Source organism: Somniosus microcephalus, chromosome 28, assembly GCF_052327205.1.
Source record: "Somniosus microcephalus isolate GS21.2 chromosome 28, FLI_Smic_1.0, whole genome shotgun sequence".
NCBI classification, from domain to species: domain Eukaryota; kingdom Metazoa; phylum Chordata; class Chondrichthyes; order Squaliformes; family Somniosidae; genus Somniosus; species Somniosus microcephalus.
Genome location: NC_141014.1, coordinates 10,251,531 through 10,264,960, shown reverse-complemented (window position 1 = coordinate 10,264,960; position 13,430 = coordinate 10,251,531). Strand labels below are relative to the sequence as shown.

At 52.5% G+C, this 13,430-nt stretch overlaps 1 protein-coding gene across 2 annotated transcripts in view; it reads left to right on the top strand.

The window, feature by feature from the left end:
- The first annotated feature begins 1,485 nt into the window (after positions 1 to 1,485).
- naga (N-acetylgalactosaminidase, alpha) overlaps positions 1,486 to 13,430 on the top strand; it is a 120,644-nt gene continuing 108,699 nt past the window's right edge. Inside the window, exons 1-2 of one of the 2 annotated variants that reach the window (XM_085969452.1) lie at positions 1,486 to 1,918; positions 3,088 to 3,278. In XM_085969452.1, coding sequence (XP_085825578.1) covers positions 3,124 to 3,278 — 155 coding nt within the window. In that variant the 5' untranslated portion in view covers positions 1,486 to 1,918; positions 3,088 to 3,123. Of the gene's footprint in view, positions 1,919 to 3,087; positions 3,279 to 3,310; positions 3,391 to 13,430 lie in introns of those variants that run through there. The other variant, XM_085969453.1, reaches the window with a different exon arrangement.

The window sequence follows — 13,430 nt, the reverse complement described above, 5'->3', positions numbered from 1 at the left end:
CCGTGTTCCAGATCTTAACAACCCTCTGTGTGAAATAATTTCTCCTCATATCCCCTCTAGTTTCTTTGCCAATTATTTTGAATCTCTGACCTCTGGTTATCGACCCACTTGCCAGAGGAAACAGTTTCTTCCTACTTGCTCTATCAAAACCCCCGATAATTTTGAATACCTCTATTAGGTCTCCCTGAACCTTCTCTGCTCTAAGGAGAACAAGCCCAGCTTCTCCAATCTCTCCACATAACTGAACTCCCTCATCCCTGGTAAATCTGCTCTGTGCACTCCCCAGGGCCTTGACATCCTTCCTAAAGCATACCTGCTCCCACCAGGAGCCTGTCTTCAAGCTTCAGGTCAGTGGCCCAACATTCTTTCTGCAAGATCCTATGACATAGGTAGCTATTCACTCTCTCTCTCTCTCATACTCACACTCTCTCTCACTCTCACTCACTCCCACTCAGTGTTCCCTCTTATTTTTTTTGGGTGCACGGCCCATTCACAGTAAACTTCACATTGAAAAAGCCGGTCTTGGGTTGCACGGGACTGGCAGAGAGGGCCGCACACGTTATCGGGAACATTGCTCCCACTCACTCTCACTCTCGCTCCCACTCCCAGTCCATCTCCCTCTCTTACTCCTACTCCCTCTGACACTTGTCCTGACCCCACCATTAATGCCTCACTTTTCTTATCCTGTTTCAATTGTTCTCACTCGTGGTGTGTGCGCTGACAGTCAGGTCTTCAGTTCCCAGCATGGAGTCAGAACATTCAGGCTCTGTCTGTCTGAGTGTCCAGGGTGACAGATTCATGCTCGATCGTTGTACACTGTTTGTGTTCCCCTCGCAATCTCCACTTAATCAGTCTCCTAATTTCTCATCTCAACCGTACTTGTTAAACTGAAGCCTACTCCTGTGGTTCCGGTGGGTGTTAAAGATCCCTTGGTGTTATTAAAAGAAAGGGCTGTTCTCCCAGTGTCCTGTCCCATTCCTCACTCAACCAACTCTACCTAATAGAAGACAGAATAAACTTACATTTATATAGTGCCTTTTACAACTTCTGGAAGTCGCAAAGCGCTTTACAGCAATTGAATTACCTTTGAAGTGTAGTCACTGTTGTAACATAGGGAAACACAGCAGCCAATGTGCGCACAGCAAGAGCCCACAAACAGCAATATGATAATGAGCAGATAATCTGTTTTTTAGTGATGTTGGTTGAGTGATAAATATTGGCCAGGACACCGGGGAGAACTCCCCTGCTCTTCTATCGAAACAGTAGCCACGGGATCTTTTACGTCCACCTGAGAGGGCAGACGGGGCCTCGGTTTAATGTCTCATCCGACAGCGCAGCACGGCCTCGGTACTGCGCCGGTGTCAGCCTGGATTATGCGCTCAAGTCTCTGGAGTGGGAACTTGACCGAAGCAAACAGGTGAGCTGGCCGTTCATCTCATTGCTGTTTGCGAGACTTGACCAGTGCAGAATGGCTGCTCCCACCACACTCCGAAAGGAATGAATTGTGTGTGGGACACTCTCAGAGGCTTCGGAAGGTGGAGGATCAATACAAGCAGCATTAGTAGGTGGCACTCTTGCTGAGCTTTGGAAAGGATTGCCGGAAGGAGATGCCGGGCTCTACCAGGTGCCAGCTGTAGGTGGCAGTGTCTCCAGAGTTTTGGAGCCTTTCTCGGCCACGGCTGTTCATCTTGTCCTGTTGTTGGAGCTTAGGTTGTGGTTCAGAGGGAGCAGCTTTCTCCGAATCTCCCGGTGAGGTGGAGGCTTTCAAATGCTTGGAGCAGCAATCATGTGACACAAGTCAGGTGACTCTTGGTGGAACTGAACAGAGGAGGAAGTTGAGCTGTTTGCTTTTGCAACCGTCCAGAAAGAACCGAGAGCGAGTGAGTGTTTGCACCGAGAGCGATTGTTCGCACAGAGAGTGAGTATTCACACAGAGAGAGCGAGTGTTCGTACAGAGAGAGCGAGTATTCACACAGAGAGAGTGAGTATTCACACAGAGAGAGCGAGTGTTCGTACAGAGAGAGCGAGTATTCACACAGAGAGAGCGAGTGTTCGTACAGAGAGAGCGAGTATTCACACAGAGAGCGAGTGTTCGCGCCGAGAGAGCGAGTGTCTCTGTGGGTGAGCACAGTTACGATGTGTCGGATTATTCATGTCTGAACCAAGGTTTAAAGGGGAAGGGAATCTGGATTAGGTTCTGTTGCTGGGACGGGTGAGTTTGGAGTGAGCGCCACATCTGGCCCTGCCGTTCCTCGCTGTATGAAGCCCGAGGGGTCGGACAGGGGAGTCGTGGGCCTGGCTGGGGGTCAGCAGCTGTCTGTTACCTGCCTGCAGAGAAGGCTGTGTCTTAATAGAGGGGTTCAAAATGATGAGGTGTTTGGATAGAGTCGATGGGGAGAAACGGTATCCAGTGGCAGAAAGGTCGGTAACCAGAGGACACAGATTTAAGATCATTGGCAAAAGAACCAGAGGTGACAAAGAGAATTTCTGCGCAACGAGTTGTTGTGATCTGGAACGCGCTGCCTGAAAGGGCGGCGGAAGCAGATTCAATAATAACTTTCAAAAGGGAATTGGATAAATACAGGAAACTTTCGTTTAACCGGAGGTTAGAAGTCCGGAAAGCTCTATCTACCGGCAAAATTCAGGAGCCGTTTCCTACAAGTTTGTTTACTTCTCGTTGCTTTTTTTCCCCCAGTCAGGCTCTGCAAGGTCTAGCTGAAGCTGTTGCTTAGCTACAGAGACGCTTTTAAGCTGCGGCCGACTGTTTTGAAGCTGTTGCTAAGCAACAGGGTTTGTTGATTCACACGGAGCTGAAAAGCTCCGTATGTTTTAACATTAGCGCTGGTTTCTATGGCAGTTTTGATGGGACGGCACCAGCTCAGTCCCATCAGTGCCGGATACCAGAAAGTTTCCTGTACTTGAAAAGGAAACATTTGCAGGGCTATGGGGAAAGAGCAGGGTGCAGTGGGACTAATTGGAGAGCTCTTTCAGAGAGCCGGCACAGGCACGATGGGCCGAATGGCGGCCTCCTGTGCTGCAAGATTGACTGCCTGCCTCACGGCGTGTTTTTTGTTCTTGACGCTACAGGTTACGGACCCTGGTGAGGGATTGTCTCAGCCAGAGATGGAATTGCTACTCGTGCCCCTCGTGCTGCTGCTGGCCAGCTGCAGCCTGTCACTGGACAACGGCCTAATGAGGACCCCCCCCATGGGATGGCTGGCATGGGAACGGTTCCGCTGCAACACCGACTGCAATACCGACCCCAAAAACTGCATCAGGTGAGGCCGGGACCTGAACCTCTCTCTCTCTCTCTCTCAACCCCTGAGAAACATCAAAGGACATCTGGACGGAGAAGAGAATCGGGCCGCATTCTCCCCAAACATATTGCAGGTGAAAGCACGGCCCCCTCATCACAACTGACTTTACCGGCCAGTCTCGTCCTAGCGTACAGTTCCACAGACACTGACTCTCACTGGGGTACAGTTCCACAGGCACTGACTCTCACTGGGGTACAGTTCCACAGACACTGACTCTCACTGTGGTACAGTTCCACAGACACTGACTCTCACTGTGGAACAGTTCCACAGACACTGACTCTCACTGGGGTACAGATCACAAGGCACTGACTCTCACTGTGGTACAGTTCCACAGACACTGACTCTCACTGGGATACAGTTCTACAGTCACTGACTCTCACTGGGATACAGTTCCGCAGATACTGACTCTCACTGGGGTACAGTTCCACAGACACTGACTCTCACTGGGGCACAGTTCCACAGACTTTGACTCTCACTGGGGTACAGTTCCACAGACACTGACTCTCACTGGGGTACAGTTCCACAGACACTGACTCTCACTGGGGTACAGTTCCACAGACACTGACTCTCACTGGGGTACAGTTCCACAGACACTGACTCTCATGGGGGTACAGTTCCACAGACAATGACTCTAACTGGGGTACAGTTCCAGGGGCACTGACTCTCACTGGGGTACAGTTTCACAGACACTGACTCTCACTGGGGAACAGTTTCATAGACACTGACTCTCACTGGGGTACAGTTCCACAGTCACTGACTCTCACTGGGGTACAGTTTCATAGACACTGACTCTCACTGGGGTACAGTTCCAGGGGCACTGACTCTCACTGGGGTACAGTTTCACAGACACTGACTCTCACTGGGGTACAGTTCCACACGCACTGCCTCTCACTGGGGTACAGTTCCAGGGACACTGACTCTCACTGGGGTACAGTTCCACAGACACTGACTCTCACTGGGGTACAGTTCCACAGACACTGACTCTCACTAGGGTACAGTTCCACAGACACTGACTCTCACTGGGGTACAGTTCCACACACACTGACTCTCTCTGGGGTACAGTTCCACAGACACTGACTCTCATTGGGGTACAGTTCCACAGGCACTGACTCTCACTGGGGTACAGTTCCACAGTCACTGACTCTCACTGGGGTACAGTTCCACAGACACTGATTCTCACTGGGGTACAGTTCCACAGTCACTGACTCTCACTGGGATACAGTTCCACAGACACTGACTCTCACTGGGGTACAGTTCCACAGACACTGACTCTCACTGGGGGACAGTTCCACAGGCACTGACTCTCACTGGGGTACAGTTCCACAGACACTGACTCTCACTGTGGTACAGTTCCACAGACACTGACTCTCACTGGGGTACAGTTCACAAGGCACTGACTCTCACTGTGGTACAGTTCCACAGACACTGACTCTCACTGGGATACAGTTCTACAGTCACTGACTCTCACTGGGATACAGTTCCGCTGATACTGACTCTCACTGGGGTACAGTTCCACAGTCACTGACTCTCACTGGGGTACAGTTCCACAGACACTGACGCTCACTGGGGTATAGTTCCACAGACACTGACTCTCACTGGGGTACAGTTCCACAGGCACTGACTCTCACTGGGGTACAGTTCCACAGACACTGACTGTCACTGGGGTACAGTTCCACAGACACTGACTCACTGGGGTACAGTTCCACAGACGCTGACTCTCACTGGGGTACAGTTCCACTCACACTGGCTCTCACTGGGGTACAGTTCCACTCACACTGACTCTCACTGGGGTACAGTTCCACAGGCACTGACTCTCACTGGGGTACAGTTCCACACGCACTGACTCTCACTGGGGTACAGTTCCACAGACACTGACTCTCACTGGGGTACAGTTCCACAGACACAGACTCTCACTGGGGTACAGTTCCACAGACACTGACTCTCACTGGGGTACAGTTCCACAGACACTGACTCTCACTGGAGTACAGTTCCACAGGCACTGACTCTCACTGGTGCATGGTTCCACAGACACTGACTCTCATTGGGGTACGGTTCCACAGACACTGACTCTCACTGGGGCACAGTTCCACAGACACTGACTCTCACTGGGGTACAGTTCCACAGACACTGACTCTCACTGGGGTACAGTTTCACAGACATTGACTCTCACTGGGGTACAGTTCCACAGACACTGACTCTCACTGGGGTACAGTTTCACAGACATTGACTCTCACTGGGGTACAGTTTCACAGACACTGACTCTCACTGGGGTACAGTTTCACAGACACTGACTCTCACTGGGATACAGTTCCACAGACATTGACTCTCACTGGGGTACAGTTCCACAGACACTGACTCTCTCTGGGGTACAGTTCCACAGACACTGACTCTTATTGGGGTACAGTTCCACACGCACTGCCTCTCACTGGGGTACAGTTTCACAGACACTGACTCTCACTGGGGTACAGTTCCACAGACACTGACTCTCACTGGGGTACAATTCCAGAGACACTGACTCTCACTGGGGTACTGTTCCACAGACACTGACTCTCACTGGGGTACAGTTCCACAGACACTGACTCTCACTGGGGTACAGTTCCACAGTCACTGACTCTCACTGGGGTACAGTTCCACGGACACTGACTCTCACTGGGGTACAGTTCCACGGTCACTGACTCTCACTGGGGTACAGTTCCACGGTCACTGACTCTCACTGGGGTACAGTTCAACAGGCACTGACTCTCACTGGGGTACAGTTCCACAGACACTGACTCTCACTGGGGTACAGTTCCACAGACACTGACTCTCACTGGGGTACAGTTCCACAGACACAGACTCTCACTGGGGTACAGTTCCACAGACACTGACTCTCACTGGGGTACAGTTCCACAGACACTGACTCTCACTGGAGTACAGTTCCACAGGCACTGACTCTCACTGGTGCATGGTTCCACAGACACTGACTCTCATTGGGGTACGGTTCCACAGACACTGACTCTCACTGGGGCACAGTTCCACAGGCACTGACTCTCACTGGGGTACAGTTCCACAGACACTGACTCTCACTGGGGTACAGTTCCACAGACACTGACTCTCACTGGGGTACAGTTTCACAGACATTGACTCTCACTGGGGTACAGTTCCACAGACACTGACTCTCACTGGGGTACAGTTTCACAGACATTGACTCTCACTGGGGTACAGTTTCACAGACACTGACTCTCACTGGGGTACAGTTTCACAGACACTGACTCTCACTGGGATACAGTTCCACAGACATTGACTCTCACTGGGGTACAGTTCCACAGACACTGACTCTCTCTGGGGTACAGTTCCACAGACACTGACTCTTATTGGGGTACAGTTCCACACGCACTGCCTCTCACTGGGGTACAGTTTCACAGACACTGACTCTCACTGGGGTACAGTTCCACAGACACTGACTCTCACTGGGGTACAATTCCAGAGACACTGACTCTCACTGGGGTACTGTTCCACAGACACTGACTCTCACTGGGGTACAGTTCCACAGACACTGACTCTCACTGGGGTACAGTTCCACAGTCACTGACTCTCACTGGGGTACAGTTCCACAGACACTGACTCTCACTGGGGTACAGTTCCACAGACACTGACTCTCACTGGGGTACAGTTCCACAGTCACTGACTCTCACTGGGGTACAGTTCCACAGACACCGACTCTCACTGGGATACAGTTCCACAGGCACTGACTCTCACTGGGGTACAGTTCCACAGGCACTGACTCTCACTGGGGTACAGTTCCAGGGACACTGACTCTCACCGGGGTACAGTTCCACAGACACTGACTCTCACCAGGGTACAGTTCCACAGACACTGACTCTCACCAGGGTACAGTTCCACAGACACTGACTCTCATTGGGGTACAGTTCCACAGGCACTGACTCTCACTGGGGTACAGTTCCACAGTCACTGACTCTCACTGGGGTACAGTTCCACAGTCACTGACTCTCACTGGGGTACAGTTCCACAGACACTGACTCTCACTGGGGTACAGTTCCACAGACACTGACTCTCACTGCGGTACAGTTCCAGGGGCACTGCCTCTCACTGGGGTACAGTTTCACAGACACTGACTCTCACTGGGGTACAGTTCCAGGGGCACTGACTCTCACTGGGGTACAGTTCCACAGACACTGACTCTCACTGGGGTACGGTTCCACAGACACTGACTCTCACTGGGGTACAGTTTCACAGACACTGACTCTCACTGGGGTACAGTTCCAGGGGCACTGACTCTCACTGGGGTACAGTTTCACAGACACTGACTCTCACTGGGGTACAGTTCCACACGCACTGCCTCTCACTGGGGTACAGTTTCACAGACACTGACTCTCACTGGGGTACAGTTCCACAGACACTGACTCTCACTGGGGTACAGTTCCACAGACACTGACTCTCACTGGGGTACAGTTCCACAGACACTGACTCTCACTGGGGTACTGTTCCACAGACACTGACTCTCACTGGGGTACAGTTCCACAGACACTGACTCTCACTGGGGTACAGTTCCACAGACACTGACTCTCACTTGGGTACAGTTCCACAGTCACTGACTCTCACTGGGGTACAGTTCCACAGACACTGACTCTCACTGGGGTATAGTTCCACGGTCACTGACTCTCACTGGGGTCCAGTTTCACAGACACTGACTCTCACTGGGGTACAGTTCAACAGGCACTGACTCTCACTGGGGTACAGTTCCACAGACACTGACTCTCACTGGGGTACAGTTCCACAGACACTGACTCTCACTGGGGTACAGTTCCACAGTCACTGACTCTCACTGGGGTACAGTTCAACAGACACTGACTCTCACTGGGGTACAGTTCCACAGACACTGACTCTCACTGGGGTACAGTTCCACAGACACCGACTCTCACTGGGATACAGTTCCACAGGCACTGACTCTCACTGGGGTACAGTTCCACAGGCACTGACTCTCACTGGGGTACAGTTCCAGGGACACTGACTCTCACTGGGGTGCAGTTCCACAGACACTGACTCTCACTGGGGTACAGTTCCACAGACACTGACTCTCACTGGGATACAGTTCCACAGACACTGACTCTCACTGGGGTACAGTTCCACACACACTGACTCTCTCTGGGGTACAGTTCCACAGACACTGACTCTCATGGGGTACAGTTCCACAGGCACTGACTCTCACTGGGGTACAGTTCCACAGTCACTGACTCTCACTGGGGTACAGTTCCACAGACACTGACTCTCACTGGGGTACAGTTCCACAGACACTGATTCTCACTGGAGTACAGTTCCACAGTCACTGACTCTCACTGGGGTACAGTTTCACAGACACTGACTCTCACTGGGGTACAGTTCCGCAGGCACTGACTCTCACTGGGGTACAGTTCCACAGTCACTGACTCTCACTGGGGTACAGTTCCACAGGCACTGACTCTCACTGGGGTACAGTTCCACAGACACTGACTCTCAGTGGGGTACAGTTCCACAGACACTGACTCTCACTGGGATACAGTTCCATAGGCACTGACTCTCACTGGGGTACAGTTCCACAGGCACTGACTCTCTCTGGGGTACAGTTCCAGGGGCACTGACTCTCAATGGAGTACAGTTCCACAGGCACTGACTCTCACTGGGGTACAGTTCAACAGACACTGACTCTCACTGGGGTACAGTTCCACAGACACTGACTCTCACTGGGGTACAGTTCCACAGACACCGACTCTCACTGGGATACAGTTCCACAGGCACTGACTCTCACTGGGGTACAGTTCCACAGGCACTGACTCTCACTGGGGTACAGTTCCAGGGACACTGACTCTCACTGGGGTACAGTTCCACAGACACTGACTCTCACCGGGGTACAGTTCCACAGACACTGACTCTCACCAGGGTACAGTTCCACAGACACTGACTCTCATTGGGGTACAGTTCCACAGGCACTGACTCTCACTGGGGTACAGTTCCACAGTCACTGACTCTCACTGGGGTACAGTTCCACAGACACTGACTCTCACTGGGGTACAGTTCCACAGACACTGACTCTCACTGGGGTACAGTTCCACAGACACTGACTCTCACTGCGGTACAGTTCCACAGACACTGATTCTCACTGGGGTGCAGTTCCACAGTCACTGACTCTCACTGGGGTACGGTTCCACAGACACTGACTCTCACTGGGGTACAGTTTCACAGACACTGACTCTCACTGGGGTACAGTTCCAGGGGCACTGACTCTCACTGGGGTACAGTTTCACAGACACTGACTCTCACTGGGGTACAGTTCCACACGCACTGCCTCTCACTGGGGTACAGTTTCACAGACACTGACTCTCACTGGGGTACAGTTCCACAGACACTGACTCTCACTGGGGTACAGTTCCAGAGACACTGACTCTCACTGGGGTACTGTTCCACAGACACTGACTCTCACTGGGGTACAGTTCCACAGACACTGACTCTCACTGGGGTACAGTTCCACAGACACTGACTCTCACTTGGGTACAGTTCCACAGTCACTGACTCTCACTGGGGTACAGTTCCACAGACACTGACTCTCACTGGGGTACAGTTCCACAGACACTGACTCTCACTGGGGTACAGTTCCACGGACACTGACTCTCACTGGGGTATAGTTCCACGGTCACTGACTCTCACTGGGGTCCAGTTTCACAGACACTGACTCTCACTGGGGTACAGTTCAACAGGCACTGACTCTCACTGGGGTACAGTTCCACAGGCACTGACTCTCACTGGGGTACAGTTCCAGGGACACTGACTCTCACTGGGGTACAGTTCCACAGACACTGACTCTCACTGGGGTACAGTTCCACAGACACTGACTCTCACTGGGATACAGTTCCACACACACTGACTCTCACTGGGGTGCAGTACCACAGACACTGACTCTCACTGGGGTATAGTTTCACAGACACTGACTCTCACTGGGGTACAGATCCACAGGCACTGACTCTCACTGGGGTACAGTTCCACAGACACTGACTGTCACTGGGGTACAGTTCCACAGACACTGACTCACTGGGGTACAGTTCCACAGACACTGACTCTTATTGGGGTACAGTTCCACACGCACTGCCTCTCACTGGGGTACAGTTTCACAGACACTGACTCTCACTGGGGTACAGTTCCACAGACACGGACTCTCACTGGGGTACAGTTCCAGAGACACTGACTCTCACTGGGGTACTGTTCCACAGACACTGACTCTCACTGGGGTACAGTTCCACAGACACTGACTCTCACTGGGGTACAGTTCCACAGACACTGACTCTCACTGGGGTACAGTTCCACAGTCACTGACTCTCACTGGGGTGCAGTTCCACAGACACTGACTCTCACTGGGGTACAGTTCCACAGACACTGACTCTCACTGGGGTACTGTTCCACAGACACTGACTCTCACTGGGGTACAGTTCCACAGACACTGACTCTCACTGGGATACAGTTCCACAGGCACTGACTCTCACTGGGGTGCAGTTCCACAGGCACTGACTCTCACTGGGGTACAGTTCCAGGGACACTGACTCTCACTGGGGTACAGTTCCACAGACACTGACTCTCACTGGGGTACAGTTCCACAGACACTGAATCTCACTAGGGTACAGTTCCACAGACACTGACTCTCACTGGGGTACAGTTCCACACACACTGACTCTCTCTGGGGTACAGTTCCACAGACACTGACTCTCATTGGGGTACAGTTCCACAGGCACTGACTCTCACTGGGGTACAGTTCCACAGTCACTGACTCTCACTGGGGTACAGTTCCACAGACACTGACTCTCACTGGGGTACAGTTCCACAGACACTGACTCTCACTGGGGTACAGTTCCACAGACACTGATTCTCACTGGGGTACAGTTCCACAGTCACTGACTCTCACTGGGGTACAGTTCCACAGTCACTGACTCTCACTGGGGTACAGTTCCACAGGCACTGACTCTCACTGGGGTACAGTTCCACAGACACTGACTCTCACTGGGGTACAGTTCCACAGACACTGACTCTCACTGGGATACAGTTCCACAGACACTGACTCTCACTGGGGTACAGTTCCACACACACTGACTCTCTCTGGGGTACAGTTCCACAGACACTGACTCTCATGGGGTACAGTTCCACAGGCACTGACTCTCACTGGGGTACAGTTCCACAGTCACTGACTCTCACTGGGGTACAGTTCCACAGACACTGACTCTCACTGGGGTACAGTTCCACAGACACTGATTCTCACTGGAGTACAGTTCCACAGTCACTGACTCTCACTGGGGTACAGTTTCACAGACACTGACTCTCACTGGGGTACAGTTCCGCAGGCACTGACTCTCACTGGGGTACAGTTCCACAGTCACTGACTCTCACTGGGGTACAGTTCCACAGGCACTGACTCTCACTGGGGTACAGTTCCACAGACACTGACTCTCAGTGGGGTACAGTTCCACAGACACTGACTCTCACTGGGATACAGTTCCATAGGCACTGACTCTCACTGGGGTACAGTTCCACAGGCACTGACTCTCTCTGGGGTACAGTTCCAGGGGCACTGACTCTCAATGGAGTACAGTTCCACAGGCACTGACTCTCACTGGGGTACAGTTCAACAGACACTGACTCTCACTGGGGTACAGTTCCACAGACACTGACTCTCACTGGGGTACAGTTCCACAGACACCGACTCTCACTGGGATACAGTTCCACAGGCACTGACTCTCACTGGGGTACAGTTTCACAGACACTGACTCTCACTGGGGTACAGTTCCGCAGGCACTGACTCTCACTGGGGTACAGTTCCACAGTCACTGACTCTCACTGGGGTACAGTTCCACAGGCACTGACTCTCACTGGGGTACAGTTCCACAGACACTGACTCTCAGTGGGGTACAGTTCCACAGACACTGACTCTCACTGGGATACAGTTCCATAGGCACTGACTCTCACTGGGGTACAGTTCCACAGGCACTGACTCTCTCTGGGGTACAGTTCCAGGGGCACTGACTCTCAATGGAGTACAGTTCCACAGGCACTGACTCTCACTGGGGTACAGTTCAACAGACACTGACTCTCACTGGGGTACAGTTCCACAGACACTGACTCTCACTGGGGTACAGTTCCACAGACACCGACTCTCACTGGGATACAGTTCCACAGGCACTGACTCTCACTGGGGTACAGTTCCACAGGCACTGACTCTCACTGGGGTACAGTTCCAGGGACACTGACTCTCACTGGGGTACAGTTCCACAGACACTGACTCTCACCGGGGTACAGTTCCACAGACACTGACTCTCACCAGGGTACAGTTCCACAGACACTGACTCTCATTGGGGTACAGTTCCACAGGCACTGACTCTCACTGGGGTACAGTTCCACAGTCACTGACTCTCACTGGGGTACAGTTCCACAGACACTGACTCTCACTGGGGTACAGTTCCACAGACACTGACTCTCACTGGGGTACAGTTCCACAGACACTGACTCTCACTGCGGTACAGTTCCACAGACACTGATTCTCACTGGGGTGCAGTTCCACAGTCACTGACTCTCACTGGGGTACGGTTCCACAGACACTGACTCTCACTGGGGTACAGTTTCACAGACACTGACTCTCACTGGGGTACAGTTCCAGGGGCACTGACTCTCACTGGGGTACAGTTTCACAGACACTGACTCTCACTGGGGTACAGTTCCACACGCACTGCCTCTCACTGGGGTACAGTTTCACAGACACTGACTCTCACTGGGGTACAGTTCCACAGACACTGACTCTCACTGGGGTACAGTTCCAGAGACACTGACTCTCACTGGGGTACTGTTCCACAGACACTGACTCTCACTGGGGTACAGTTCCACAGACACTGACTCTCACTGGGGTACAGTTCCACAGACACTGACTCTCACTTGGGTACAGTTCCACAGTCACTGACTCTCACTGGGGTACAGTTCCACAGACACTGACTCTCACTGGGGTACAGTTCCACAGACACTGACTCTCACTGGGGTACAGTTCCACGGACACTGACTCTCACTGGGGTATAGTTCCACGGTCACTGACTCTCACTGGGGTCCAGT